The following is a 14627-nucleotide window of genomic DNA, read 5'->3' on the forward strand; positions in this document are numbered from 1 at the left end:
AGAGATCCATTGGCAGTAAATGAAGTGCAAGGGAAGGGTGTCGCGAGACTTTTCTAAGGTATACTCTATCCGATATTGGCCATGTCACTACCTAGCTAATCCCCGAGTGGTCGTTTGGAACCTAATTTGGGAAGTTCGGCAACTGGTCAGTGTGCGAACGATCTATGTCAGATTTCGCAATGCCTATCCGTGCTTCCGTGGGTCCACTCTGCCCTCGCTATGCGAGGGCTAAGTGGACCCACAACAGCACGGATACATACGGAAACAATGGCGTCGCACGAGGCCATGGTTGTAGTGATCATGCCTGTGGCACCATGTTACCACCACAACTGGTGCCACGCAACACACCGCCTGACTCTGCGCTTTGGCAATCTCGAACATGAACCGAGCGAGGGTCCTGGCATTGAGATCAGTAAACATCTGCGTTCGATCAGCGCGGCTGAACGCTGCTCTCGAGGACACCTCATTCGTTGTGTGTAAACGGAATTTGACCAGTTCATCGGTAATTGCACAACTAGCGCAGTCGAGACATCTTCCGTGGCTTCAGCAGAACGCAGTTCTACGAATACTCCTGCACCGACCCGTGCATTTCAGTCCCATGGCATCTAAGCCACGCGTCGGCCGTACAACGTCGGCGAAGGCCAGGCATGCTTGTTGACACAACTTTTCGCGCGTAATAAGCTTGTGGCACATAGAGTGACACCGCCAGATTGCCCAAAGGTCACAAATCTGTTGAATAAACCTCCTTGTGAGGTGAGAGCAGGTGAGAGTCAAACATGCCTGTTTGCTCCTGTATGTCGGGGGCCCAAAACCACAGCAAGTGCAGCCCTGTGAGTAACACGAAATGTGTTTCCTGGTAGGAAACGAGTTGTCAATGGGCGAAGTCCTTATTGCCCGTCCATCGTTGATCGAGAACTGCTCTTGGGTCATTGTCCACTGTCTTGTGGTTCAGAGCGAGTCAAAGGCAGAGCGTGAGTTCTCGAATGCCTAGCGCAAGGTTTCCTGTAGCTGTAATTGCAGTACAATCGGCCGTTTGGGGAGGATCTGCTATCGTAGATACCTTTGCAAAGATCGTAGTGCTACTTCCAGGCACGGAACCGTTCGATGCGCAATCCTTCTGCTTGCTGCAGGCATATTAGTTGTCGCTCCACCGTTCATCGACAGCACAAGAGCTTCCGTGCACTGTGACTGCATGCTTCAAAAACTGATGGCGTGAAAGCTGTTGTCTTCTCCGTCCTGACAGTACCTTGTTGTGCTCGCATCTTGCAGAGCCGTATTCAAACGCCGCAACACCTACGCTAATCGACTTCAAGCACAACCCAACCCAGGAAAATGCATCATGACATTCGTTGCCGCTTTGCGCCATGACCGCGCTCATCGGCAAGTCGCTTGCGTTCCATTTCCTCTTTCATAATGCGCTCGGCGTTGCTCATCTTCTTCTCCGGCTCCGGGGCAGCAGCGGCCTTTGGCTTTGCAAAAGGGTTCTTCTTGGCTAGCGGGTTGCCAGCCTTTGCTTTCTTAAGTCCAGCGAGCGACAATTTAGCAGGCGCTTCCGGCTTCGCGGGAGTTATATCGTCCTCCTCTTTGACGTCCGGTTCCTGTTTCGCTAGTGTGGGTTCATGTGGCTTATCAGCAGAAGAGAAGGTATCAATGGCGACTGCTTCGCCCTCTTGCTTCTCCTCTGGTGCAGTATTCACCTTAACAGGAGCCTTGGCCTTCAAGCTGAAGCCAGACACCTTGACTGGCTCTGTAGGCTTATCCTCAGCCGCATCACCTTCAGCCGATGTAGGAGGTGGCAGCAGCTGCTCTTCTGCTTTGCGCTTCTTGGCCGCCTCTTCTTGTGCCCGTTTCACCTGCTGCTCCAGCAACCTCGACTCGATGTCCTCGTCTCCTTTTGCTAGTCGGTCCTTCTTCTTGATGTCCTCTCGTCGACTGATGGCCGCGGCGCTGTCATCGATCCAAGATATCTCCAGGCCTCGGTCGCCCTCTTCTACTCTGCAGATGCCCTCTCGTCCCAGGTGCTTCGCAAACTCGGTCAAGCTCGGCCACTTGGTGGCGTTCATGTGCACGTGCTCCTTGTCGCGAATGTATTCCTGGTAGAAGTTGTTCATGTGCACCTTCTTCTCGCCGTGAGCCGTCCTGAGCAGTTGGAGGAAATCGCGTTGGAACTGGCGCGAGTAGTCGTTGATGAACTTCTTCGGGTCTTCGCCGACCAGGACCATGGCGCGCACGTGGCCTTCGGACATGGTATGCTGTTTGAAGCCGTTCTCGTCGCGACATTGCTTCTCGCAGATCTGGCAGTACCACCGCAGTCGCTGCAGGCCTTTGGCCTTCATCTTGTTGGCCACATATTTCGTGCTGCCGACCTCTGCTTTGCCCATCTTGGCGGTGATATATGGTCGCGGAGGTCCGGCGATCACGGTAAGAGGGCGTAGATGGCGTAAAGTGGTCGGTGTTATGTTACGAATGTATGCACCGGCAACGGTGGAACAGGAAAGTGAGTGTCGACTTTCCTGCTGACTCAGCAATACGAGGTCTGCCACTCCTCGTTTCGATCTGCAAGAGAGCATATTGTCAACGGAATGTTCCGAGGGAAACGGCCGACACCACTGTCTCGGCCGGCTGGACTTACGCGATACAACATGCACATCAGGAAGACTGGATACATGCTTTATTGTTGATACTTCATGCATGACTACTGAGAACAGCGACCAGGTTTCTACCTACGATGGAGTGAGCCCACCACAACCAGTGGCATTGACACCGGCATCAAACATATGGTCAAAGTTAATGCCAAGGACACCAATGGCCAGCTGGGAGTAGTTGCCTGCGACACTTGGGGCACGCCATCTGGTCCATGATCAGTAATGTGCCCGTTCGGAATCGATGCTTCAACTCACCAGCAGCATGTGTCACCCGGTGGTACGGTCCCTGATTGTCATCGGTGTTGCCACTCAGATCATCAACAAAGTCCGCAAACGCCTGGTTGCCTGTCCTAAGCTCTCCATACGAGTACGCAGCAACAACATCATATTCCCTGGGCAGCGAAACTCGTGTACGCCAGTTTCGTCAACATCCCACCGAGACGGTGACCGACAATCTTAAACTTGTAGCTCGGATATGCGGCGATGGCCTGATCGAGAACTCTCTTCGCCTCGGGTTGTATCGCATTCCAGGCTTTCAACCCACCCATGTGGACTTGACATGCTGAACAATTCACCCCCGGAGTGACATACGGCACGAGCGTCGCACTGATATCGGTGAGTAAATCTTCGAGGCCGGCAGTACCTGGGAAGGCCATGACCAGTTCTTGGTCGCCATCGGCGCGGAACAGTGTCATTTCCGTTGTTGGGTCTGCATTGGCGAAGCCTTGCACCACGGTGCCTTGCGGAGGGATCTGGCATGGCGCGTTTGGGTATGTCGGTGCATATTTGCCGTAGTAAATCAGCTCATCGTACAGGCTTTGGTCGACTATTGCATGTCAGCCTCTGGACTGTTGCCCGGAACATGCCGCATACCATTAGTCCGAGGCTTTTGGGTGCTGGGCTTTGTGGGAATGGGACCGGCCTCAGTTGCCGCAAATAGCAAGCAGCTGGTGAACCTGATCTCGAACTTCATTGTGGCTGCTCTGGTACGTCTGATGCACACTCCATTCTGGCGGTCGTGGCATATCTTATACACAGGTACTGTAGGCCTTGATATCTGGTAACTTTGCCGCTACACACTCGGTCATTCAAAGCTGGAAAGATGTACTGCCGATCACCTCGAGAAGTACTGCTTTCAGACTAGCACGCTCGAAATGTTACGAGGATGATACGAGGTAACGACTTCGCAGTGAATGTTGGCATAGGCCTGCACATCATCTAGTCCCGCGAAGTCACTCCTACCGAGCATTTCACTTGGCACACGACAGCACCAGTTAGCCCTTCGACTCACAACGACATAGCTCGCACCATGCAAAGTCCGGCGGATGGCGAGAGGCATGTAGTGGTCTCTCGAAGGAGAGAGAGCCACTAATGCAGATATCTCGCGAAAGACCTCCTATGTTCTAAGCCGTGCTCTGGTCATTCTTTGCCCGTTGTGTGAGCAAATAGCAAACTGACATGCACAAGCCATTGATGCCATAAGTTCAGGCGCGGCTCACATCGTTCCGAAGCTCAAACAACTTCGTTCAACGACACAACTCAAGCAACTTGATCATGGACAACATCCAAGAAGAAGCACCACCAAACTACTTCGACTTGGACGCTTGGGAAGCATACCAGAGTCGTATCTTCTTCGCCCACACAGCAAACAACCTCGCCCTCCTTGCATACGCTGGCATGTTTGGTTTGATACTGACTGGATTGGGCATGACGGGCCGTCTGGGAGCTCCAGACACCGAGGTCGCGGAGGTCAACGAGGCTGGCCTTTACTTGTTGTTGGGATTCTTGCTATTTGGAACTATGATGGGGCTATGGTTGATCGCGCGCGATGATCGCGGGAACTTGTCAGTGCAGCGTACGTTTCAGCGTGCATTGAAGAGCTTGATGGTCTGTTGCGCTTGTTGGTGTGTGTTGAAAGTGGGTAGATGTGTGTGGGCCATGGTGTCTTAGTGTGATAGCGGGGAAAAGGTGAAGGAGCCACCAGTTGTGCTTCGTGAAGGAAGGCGTCAGCGTGGAGAATGTCAGTCTCAACCGTCATCGAACCTTCCACAGTCACGGGCTGCTGTTGCTACTGACCTGTTCGCGCCTTTCTAGGGAGACAACACCGGTCGTCGGTCGCTCTATCCAACTCGTAAGCTCTTCACAGGCAACGACGAAAATGGAGACAAGAACTCGTGGTCGCTCTTCGTAAACACTCCTCGACGTTACATCAACATCAAAATCGAAGTCGAAATCGCAAACATTCATCGACGTTACATCAATATCGAAATCGAACCCGAAGACACAAACATCCATCTCAAGCAACAGTTCCACGCAGAATCCAACGCAATGGACGACGGCATATATCCCCTCATCGACCGAATCCCTGACATCAATGCCGGCAGCTCTGGCAACAATGGCATTTTGCGCGATCCCGACCGTTTCGGCAGCCACATGAATCCAAACATCCCTTACCGTCCTGGCGCCGAAAGCCCCAAGTCAGACGACGTCCCACCCCCGGAGCCGATTGACCCGGACATGATCCTTGGCCCAGACAGAGACTCAAAGGATGTAAGAACCGAGTGCGATGTCAAAGCTCTTCGAGCTAACCGCCTACAGGGATGTCGGCGAGCTTGCATGCGAGGCTGCAACAGAGGATGCGTCAAGTGGGTTCTTGGAGTATTCGGGTTTCTTTGCTTTACGGCTGCTGTAGCTGTCATTGCTGTCTACAGCCATCGAGCGTTCAAGAAGAGTTATGAAGGCGAGCCATCTTTTCGTTGAAGCGAGCGTGCTGGTGCTATGGTCATTCGCGATGAGGTGGAGACGGTGCGAGTGGTGAGTTCTCTTGTCATGGATATCACGATGAATGATTCGGCTGACTGATTAGACAGTATGGTGTCCGGCATCATGAGCAGGAACATGGACGTGGCGAATGCCCAGGGGCACGCTTGTCAGGCTATACTGTACTTTTCATTTGGTTTCTCGAGTAGCATAGGGACGTCTGTGGACACGTGGGCGCTGTGAGCTTTATCAGAATGAAGTTACCTTTTGGGATCGTATGAGCCAACACTTGTTTCGAGCCCGCCACAACGGCTCACTGTCAGGCAGAGGGGTAGAACTAGCTAACGTTCCATCTCACGCTCCGTGGCCGTTGTATTTTTCCTAACCCACAGCCATTGTATAATCCTCTCGACCATATCCCAGCCCTCGCGTAATCCTCTCGACCACATCCAAAACAATGACACCTCCCCACCCCATCGGCCTCAACCCGAGCAGCATCGACAACAGCAATGCCGAGAAGCCCCCAGAGATCGACATCGAGGTAGGTAGCTTCAAAGACCCGCATCGCAAGCCCAAAGTAAGCCAACCGCATCAAGTGTCTCACAAATTCCATCTTCTGACTGCCACAGGGCAAAGGATCGTGGCTCCAGAAGGCGGCTGTTACTACCGTCACCATGGTAGCCATCATACCTACTGCATGCTGCTCCCATCACGCGTACACCAAATCTCACGCGCACACCAACATCGAGTGAATCAAGAAATGCCGAGGGCTTGAGAGATGGAGGACTTGATGGAATAGTGTTATAGCGGGAATCGGTGTCTGATGGTGTTATCTGGTCTGATCTGATCTGATCTTTGGGGAGAGGCTGCCTACGCAATTGGTGCTACTGGACTGTTGAAGTGGTGCTAGATAGAATGGTATATACATGAATCTAGGAAGACGTATCAGTGTCACAGTATAATAACCAAAGAAATCCAGACCTCCGCGCTGCTACCACATCTACCAGCCGAACCACCGACCTTCACCAGAGCGAAACGAGAAGACTGGAGCGTGGAACGCTTCAGCAGAAGAGGAAAATACGACTACATCGTATCGGTCTTATGGGTGCCAGTCATGCGGGACTACAATCTTACCGCTTGAGCTACGCACACGCCGATGTAAGGCTTGCGCCACAGGTTGGTTTCACTGCTTCTGATGGTGATGGCGTGGTTTGATGGGTATACATGGGCTTGCAAGGGAGAGCAGGGTGAGGATGGGGTGAGCATTTGGCATGTGAGCATTGGCGGATTTGGTGGATGTGTCGGGCCGATGTGTGATGGCAGGTATTACGCTCTATACCGCTTCGCCGTCTCGATGGACTGGGTACCGTTGCCGGCGTATCTGAGCCTCAGAGCGCCTTTACCACCATCGTTTCTTCATCCCATGTCATTCTAAGCCGAAAAACTTTGCTTCATTTGGATAAGCCGCCACCATCTTCGCAGCAACCCAAGTCTCTGTCGTCCAGTCCTCACGCTGCTCCGCTAGCTCCACGATGTTACATCTGGTCGTCTGCACCCTCAAATCCACCTTCTGGCATTCCTTACCGCAGCAGAAGAAGCGAACTTTACACTTCGCACAAGCCTCCAGCTGCGACCCTTCTCCCTTGACGTAGCACGTGCCGCACACTTGAGTGATGCTGTCAGGACTGTCGATCTTTCGCTTGCGGATGTCCTCCTCGCAGTAGGTATGGAAAGGCCTGGCCTTCTGGTATCATCCATCGAGATGGAGATGCTTTCTCTCTGATCTGCTCGGGGACTCCTGACAGGTGGAGCCGTTGACCCGGAGCATAGATGCGCTCGCATTGCAGCATCGACAAAGGCGAAGAATAAAACGTCGAGTGGCATCCTCGCACAGTTTCAAGCGATCGGAACGTGGCTGTAAGATATGGGCACGTCATTGGGTGTTGAAGAGGAGGCCGCGAGGGCGGCTGCATTGCCATGTCCAGTCTTTGGAGAACTATGACATTAGCCTGTTGGCGGGTGGTACTCGGCTGATGCGCCGCATAGCAGCCGTGAGAGGACGGTTTGCCTCTTGTCGAGCTTCCGAGCGATGGACGTTGGCGTGCTGTCGGAGTCGTGTCGAGTCATCCTAACCATGCAGCACTAGCGCGTGTATTTCGCGTGACAAGCCGTTTCAGCACTCGCATGTGAAGCGCAGAGCCGCAGCATCTCCGCGCTTTCGCTCACTTCACATTGCCGCCACTCACAACTCTTCCTACTGCACTACTCCTACTGCCACCACATCAAGCCGCAACGATGAAGCTCAAATCCCTGCTGGAGTCTGACGCCGTTCCCTGGACATCCACTTTACTCACGGTGCTCTTGTACGCCATCTTCATGCACGGCATCAGAGATGGTGTTCTGGTGCTCGTCGCATGGTACACTATGTTCGCCTTCTACTTTGCGGTGATTCGCGCCCACAATGCAATTCTCGAACCGCTCAACCTCAATATACCCATGTGGGATCCAGTCGGCCGTGACGGGTTCCGAACCTTCTTCCGGGTGGGTACTGATAGATCTGTCGCTATATTCACAAGCTGACGAGTGTGGCAGGAGCAGAAGGGTCTGGTATACAATGCGGCGATGAAGACAGCAGATGGGTGCTTGGGAATCATACTGTTCCTGAAGCTTGCGTTCTGGTGTGGCGGACATGGACCCGAAGTCTCGTGGCGTGCTTGTGTCATCTTGAGCAGCACGATTACAGTACTTTCGATCCTGTTCCAGGCAGCACAGCCGGTACTTTACAGCCTCCAAATGTACCACAGGTATTGGACCGACTATTGGAAGACGGTCGATGAGCAGGAGGCAGCGGCGAGAGGTGAAGGTGTGCCATCGGGGTATGTAGCATCATCAATCGGCGCAGTCGTCTGCCAAGCCAATGGGTCAGCCGCCCCGAACGTAGCTAACATGCGCAATCAGCAACCGAGACGGACCGAAAAAGCTCGAGACGGTGCTGGGTCTGGGGCACATGAGGTTGACGCCAGTCCACGAGCTTCCAGCACATCTTCCAATGGCGCACTGGCGAGGTCTGGATCGTCCAGCGCACAAAAGCCCAGCGGCGAATAATCAAACGAAAACGAAGAAATGTGCGCGCAAGAAGGCCCGGCCAGAGGGTTGTGAGCGAAGGGAGAAGATGGCACCCACCTGGGACCTCTTGCGACGTTGAGTCTGGCGTTTACTGGACATGACGCTTTGTGGACAGTGTTCGCTTGGACACAGGACTGATTCTGCTGAGGCCACATATGCTCTGTTGACGCCTTCTGCGACAGTTGTTGCTGTACTGCACGCTTAACCATGGCGCTTGATCTCTTGATCTCACGCCAACAGCCCGCTCATGCTCATTTCCCAATCTCTTCAGCTCTTCCGTGCTCACAGCTGAGCAGTGTCTGTTTTCGGGCCACAAGGCCAACGCGGCCGGGTCGAAAGCACGCTCAAGGCTGTCCTCCATGGCTTCCGGTGCTGGGCATGAGTCTTTTCCGGGCATTTCGGTCGATTCGCGACAGCTGTAGGAGGTGGCATTCACGGTCACTGGCCGTCACTGGCCGTCACTGGCCGTCACTGCGGTCGCAATCGGAAGCTGTCCGCGCCTCGTCGGAGGCTGTCACAAGCGGTGAAGGTAGATGCAGCTAATCGCATCATTCACACCCACCACACACAGCCAGGTCTTCCCAGCGTACCAGTGCAATGCGATGTCTGCAGACCAGTTGTGACTTTAACGTGACGTGCGGTCCAGCCTGCGAAGTGGCGTTCCAAGGACGCAGCTCGGCCTGAAACATGGGATGGCGGCTCGCTTCGTGTCGCTCCAGCCTCCCATTTCGCAAGCTCGTGGCCGGGAACGACAGCCCTACGCAAGCAGTGCGAGCCAGCCTCTTTCTAGCCAGATACAATATCATTACTTCTTCGAGATTGCTTTTGGCACTGTTACACAACATTCGTTCGCTACAGACTACAGTATTCACATCTGCAACATTCTCTCCAGCTGGAGGCCAGGCACAGGCACGTGCCCTGCACAGTACGAAGCAACCGACGACGCTCGCGGGCCGACGCTGTCTCATCTCGAGAGTGGAGAAGGCGCCGAGGCCTGAGCTCCGTGCCAACAGGCGACCGCAGTCAGCAGGAGATTGAACATCAGTCGCAGGCTCGCAGCAGCAAATTCACCACCGCAAGGGCAGAAGACGATCAGGAGATCATCAGAGTGTCGGGCGTCTTGCGAGATCATCCAGCGAACCGGATTGGCGGTACTGTATTGCTGCAATCCGCGACTCAGCAAAGCCATCTCCGATCCCTCCTTGGCCGCGACATCTTGCCTTCCTCCCTTCTTCAACACCTTTCAGCCTCGTGCCGCAATAAGAAGAGTTCGCCGGCGACCTGGTGATTTCAATTGCAGAGTTCCGCGAGACCTGGCTTGCTCCAATCCCATCCCGGCTGTAACGCATTGCGAGACGATTTCGGCATCTGTCTGGCGTGAACTCCTTGCGTGCGATTGATCAGACCTGACCAGGCTCCATAATATCCTGGCTGACCGCCATGGGAGACCTTCGGGGCGCCACACGCCATCAACAGCAAGCAAATTCCTTTTACGCACCATCTCAGCGCTCAATAATCAACCCTGATCTCACCTCTACTGCTTACCACGGTGCCGCTGGAAATATCGACTCTCACTGGAATGCACCGCCAGCCATCCGACTAGACAAAGACGGCTTCCAGGACATTCAACTGTGCGAAGAATCCCGTCTTATTCGCGAGTGTGCCGCGACAACCTCGCCGCCGACACGTGAAGGCCTGGGCAACCGGCTGCTGTCTACTATACAACAACAATCAGCATCTCCCACGGCGACTGCACTGGCTAGATCTGGAACTGCACTTCACAACCGAGCCAGATCGTGGGCTGCTTATGTGCCAAAGCTTAACACGAACAGCAACCAGTCAAGCCCAACAAAAGGTCAACCCCGACCAGCCAACGAGAAGCTGCCCAATAAACTATTTGGCGACCTCTTCCACGGAGAGTCCGCACCAGTACACTTAGGTGTGCCAACCTCTCCTACCAAGGAGCTCGACGAGAGCGAGCTTGTGATGGACTACCAACCGGGCTTCACTGAGCGACCGAGCGCACGGCACGCTCGCAGGGGAAGCACCATGTCAGTCAAGTCGACAAAAGGTCCCGCTAAGACCTCGTGGTTTGGCCGGAAGGCTAGCACGCCCGCACCCAAAGTAAACGCGATCGAGGACGAGATACTCAGTATCAACATCAACACCAGCCTTTTCCCCCATGGACAAGGCGATACACTTTCACCGCAGTCTTACAACGACCTCCTACTGAACGCGACCAATCTTCTACAACGGATGCAGGCATCTTACAAAGAGAAAGTCGAATACATAGCAAGCATCCAGCCCGAGATCGACGCGCAGAAGGAAGAGGTTGAGGAGGCAGAGATACGATCGGCACACTTGAAGAGACAGCTGGAGGACCTCGGCAAGCAGCAGGAGGAGCAGAAGCAGGTGAACGAGGAACTGATGACCATGCTGTCAGAGACGAAGATGAAGCTATCAGAAGAACGCGAGAAGTCAAAGACAATCAGGCTGGTGCCACGTGATACAGAGGGTGGTGCAAGTGACGATGAGTCGCGCAGACGAGGCAAGCGAAGATCGGCTGGAAATGCCTCAGACTCTGGCTTTGAATCAGATGCAGACACTGCATCTGTGTTTTCGTCTGGAATGCAAACGCCGGCTTCGCACAGACAACCACACTTTATGTTATCAGACCACGATGCCACACCCAGAAGACGAGCACTTTCGCCGCGAGAAAGCGTGGCGTCCTCGAACGCCTGGTCTGGCAGCACGAAGCATTCCACAGTTGGTAACACTGTTGCATGGACTACTCTTGAGCAACTCAGACACGAAAATCGTCAATTACGTATGGAGAAGGAGGTCATCCAGCAAAATCTGCAAGGCTGTATTGAGATCGTTGATGGTTTGGCGGGCGGGCTGGCGGGTAATTTCAGCAAACTTGAGCCTTATAGCGATGATTAGACTGGCGTTGTGGATGGAATGTATCTTTATGGCAGAAAGCCACATTCTTACAGCCGCCTACCTGGCGTTTCAACGTGCCTTCAGTCTCGTCGTGGATCAGGGCAATAGCTTCGCGTGTAACACGGGGAAACCCAAGGCCGCGAGCGGAACCATGCAGCCTGCCGTTAGTGGGCATACTCAGTGACGGCGAGCCCGCAGGACCATACGCCAAGAGGCAAACGAGGTCGCCAGGTCACTGCATCTCTGTTTGCCTGGCCTGTTCTTCGACTCAGCTCAGTGCGCTCAATGGATGAGTCTGGGTTTCTCTCGCTTACATGAGTATATCATTCTCGAAGCACGAAGTACATGTCAAGCAAGGATGCTCGAAAACCGCAAGATCGCCTGCTGTGGCGCACTTTACCTGGTGGACCAGCATCAGAATCCAGACCGACAAGTGACACGTCGGGAACAGACGAAGATGATTCGGAAGCATCTTCGGACCCACGCTTACCTTGATCGCAGCAAGAGGCCAATCAGTGCCAAAGCATTCCGGCGCATCAGGGGGGACATTGCCAGCGAGAATGGCATCTTCGCACAAGCTCTTGAAGACCGCTCTGCCGCTTTATGGCGAGTGAAGAGTGATGGCTTGCAACGCGAAAAGCTCGAGCTCTATGGCTACGAAAGAGACTCCTTCGATGCCTCGCGCCTCCCTCGCGCTACGCGTGATACTACAGTCTCTATCAGCGACTGCGAGAGCGAGGCTATCGAGCACGAGCCTATGCCTGGGCATGTGCAGCATGGTCCGATCCGGAGATCTGTACTTACTGTTCTCACGGACATCGACGCCGTCAAAAAAGACTGTGACCACAAACAGTACAAATACGCCGACAAGCAGAGTCGTATCCGCGCTCTTCGGTTGCTCATACATGAGTACGCTCTCACATACCGAAACAAAGATCGCATCTTGGGGCCGGTGACAGACATTTATCTCCTGGGTGCGGTGGAGAGTACCTTGGCTCATGCGCAGGGCAAGTCGAATAAGACTCGTACGGCCGAAGTCCTTTGGCGGACTGGCACAGATCATCTCAGCAAGTCGTGGCTCAGCGTCGCAGAGGTCAACGGGACTAACTTTGCAGATGAACAAGATTTGCCGAAACCTGGAACGACTCCTAAGGTTTCGCTCACTTGGGAGGTCGATAAGAACTTGTCTGGACATGGGCTCGATGGGGTCGACCTCAGCCGGGACAGCCAGTCGTTCACCACGCCTGGTCCGTCCAAAAAGCGAAAGGCCCGCACCCATTCGCTCGACAGGGGTGAAAGCTCTCGATACAAGAGAGGCTCAGCAGCGACACCACTGCGAGAAGTGCAACGTCTGAGGCTACCGCCGACATCATACGCCGAGGCCAGCCAGAGTAGTGAAGACGAAGACCCGGGGAGTAACGATAAGAAGAGCGATCGCCTCAACGTGAAGCCCTCATCTGGAAATGACACCGCAGGCGCTCTCGCAGCTCTCAGCCGGTCTCTCCAGATCGTCCTGCAAGACATCGACCAGGTGGCCGCTCACCACGAGGATCAAGACTACAAGTACGCGAGCAAGGCAAGCCGTCTACAGGCTTTGGAGTTGCTCATTCGACAGTATTCCTTGACCACAAAGAATCCCGGAGATCACACTCGCATTGTGAAGCCGACTGCTCTTCAGCTAGACAGATCAATCGGCAATACATATCGTTCGCATGCCCTAACAGTTCGAGCTCCTGGGACCTCTGTTCGGGGTCTGTGGAACCAGGGCAGCGTGATTCTGAAGCAGAGTCGGCTTGATCGAATGGAGCGGCAGGCAACGGACTTTGCAAAGATTCGTGGGCTTCCGGCCTATGGCGCGTTCCCGACAGTGTCGAGGAGACAGGAGGTGACGGAAGCTCTTCAGAAATGGGATGCTACGGTTGAACCCAGGGATGCCACAGAAGTGACGGAGGCGCCATCAGTGCAGGGCGCTGATACAGCACTCAATCTACAGTCACCCACCAACAGAAGTATCGTCAGCGAACAGAAAGGTCCAGCTCACCATGTTGATAGTAATGAACAACTGCCCGAGCGAGAGCATGCCACACAACCGACCGCTTCAACCGCCAGTCTCAGTACACACCTCGATCAGCTACTTGCGACAATCCAGCGAAGCGTCACTACCACACTGCAAGACCTCCAGCTCTTCGCAAACCAACCCACACCCACCCCCAAAACCAGCAACAAGGCAATGGACGAACTATTCCAGCACTGCTGGGGCCCGCAATGGCGCAACGTCTGCCCAGACTTGGGCAGGAACGACCTCCTCAGCGCCGCCAGCACCCTGAAAGCTCTGATCTGCGCCTTCGTGCACCATAAGCTTCTACACAAAGACCTGGCGTGGCCTAGAGATATTTGTGCGAGCAGATTGGTCTTCTGCGCGTCGATGGTAAGATAAACGTCAGTCATACTGCCGGTGACCCGACTGACAACCTCACAGGCCTTGAGCGAATCATCTTCGGGCTCACATCCACGGACCCTTCCAAGACACAGCAAGCTCACCAGGACCTCCAAACTCTCTTCGCCCAGACTATCGAGAACGCAGACGGCGCTCCACAACACCCGGTCATCCGCGACTTCACGGCGGAGAACACTGCGGACCTCAAAGCTGTGCTTGAACCCTACTGCGAGTCCTTGCTGCTCCTGGCCACTGCGCTGAAAACAGACCTAGAGGTCGGCGATGTAGCGGCGCTGCGGGAGGGGTCTACAGACCGTGCGGCGGATATTTGTGCCAGGGCGATGGATCTGAGGGTTGCTGCCATGAAGGCTGCAGCTGAATATGAGTTTTTGTGGCCAGTGGTCGGGCATGGTGGATCGGTGCAGAGGGAGGGTGTCGAGGTTGTTGGGAGTGGAGAGGTTGCTGAGATGGCGTATACCATGGCTCCTGGGCTTAGAGTCAGATGCGAGAAGGGTGGGGAGAATGGACGGTGATTAAGGAAGCCGAGATACTGCGGCGCCGCCGCATCTTGTGAGTGATGTCGCTTGGGGTAGTTTGTGCTTGGAAGGGTTGTATACTATGGTTCCTGGGATGGAAGTCAGAGTCACGAAGAGTGGATCGTGGTGTTGATACACTGCGGCGTCGCCGAGGACACCGCCGCTTCAAACACTTCTCTT

At 54.3% G+C, this 14627-nt stretch overlaps 7 protein-coding genes across 7 annotated transcripts; 5 read left to right on the plus strand and 2 right to left on the minus strand.

The window, feature by feature from the left end:
• Positions 1–1337: 1337 nt before the first annotated feature.
• Positions 1338–2381, minus strand: CLAFUR5_07618 (KIN17-like protein; the record flags this gene model as incomplete). The annotated part of the gene is made up of 1 exon (XM_047906766.1): positions 1338–2381. The coding sequence occupies one exon, from the start codon at positions 2379–2381 to the stop codon at positions 1338–1340; it is 1044 nt and encodes a 347-aa protein (XP_047763166.1).
• Positions 2382–3028: 647 nt separating this feature from the next.
• On the minus strand, positions 3029–3618 carry CLAFUR5_07619 (putative feruloyl esterase A; the record flags this gene model as incomplete). Its single annotated transcript, XM_047906767.1, has 2 exons — positions 3029–3471; positions 3519–3618. The coding sequence occupies 2 exons, from the start codon at positions 3616–3618 to the stop codon at positions 3029–3031; spliced, it is 543 nt and encodes a 180-aa protein (XP_047763167.1).
• A 581-nt stretch (positions 3619–4199) lies between these two features.
• Positions 4200–5405, plus strand: CLAFUR5_07620 (uncharacterized protein; the record flags this gene model as incomplete). The annotated part of the gene is made up of 3 exons (XM_047906768.1): positions 4200–4532; positions 4740–5195; positions 5244–5405. 3 exons carry the CDS (start codon positions 4200–4202, stop codon positions 5403–5405), a joined length of 951 nt encoding a protein of 316 aa, XP_047763742.1.
• Positions 5406–5862: 457 nt separating this feature from the next.
• Positions 5863–6157, plus strand: CLAFUR5_07621 (uncharacterized protein; the record flags this gene model as incomplete). Its single annotated transcript, XM_047906769.1, has 2 exons — positions 5863–5982; positions 6035–6157. 2 exons carry the CDS (start codon positions 5863–5865, stop codon positions 6155–6157), a joined length of 243 nt encoding a protein of 80 aa, XP_047763741.1.
• Positions 6158–7700: 1543 nt separating this feature from the next.
• On the plus strand, positions 7701–8610 carry CLAFUR5_07622 (uncharacterized protein; the record flags this gene model as incomplete). The annotated part of the gene is made up of 3 exons (XM_047906770.1): positions 7701–7946; positions 7998–8281; positions 8364–8610. 3 exons carry the CDS (start codon positions 7701–7703, stop codon positions 8608–8610), a joined length of 777 nt encoding a protein of 258 aa, XP_047762989.1.
• Positions 8611–9971: 1361 nt separating this feature from the next.
• On the plus strand, positions 9972–11474 carry CLAFUR5_07623 (uncharacterized protein; the record flags this gene model as incomplete). Its single annotated transcript, XM_047906771.1, has 1 exon — positions 9972–11474. The coding sequence occupies one exon, from the start codon at positions 9972–9974 to the stop codon at positions 11472–11474; it is 1503 nt and encodes a 500-aa protein (XP_047763740.1).
• A 358-nt stretch (positions 11475–11832) lies between these two features.
• CLAFUR5_07624 (uncharacterized protein) lies at positions 11833–14444 on the plus strand (the record flags this gene model as incomplete). Its single annotated transcript, XM_047906772.1, has 2 exons — positions 11833–13870; positions 13954–14444. 2 exons carry the CDS (start codon positions 11833–11835, stop codon positions 14442–14444), a joined length of 2529 nt encoding a protein of 842 aa, XP_047763746.1.
• Positions 14445–14627: the final 183 nt, after the last annotated feature.

This window comes from Fulvia fulva, chromosome 6, assembly GCF_020509005.1.
Source record: "Fulvia fulva chromosome 6, complete sequence".
Classification (NCBI taxonomy): domain Eukaryota; kingdom Fungi; phylum Ascomycota; class Dothideomycetes; order Mycosphaerellales; family Mycosphaerellaceae; genus Fulvia; species Fulvia fulva.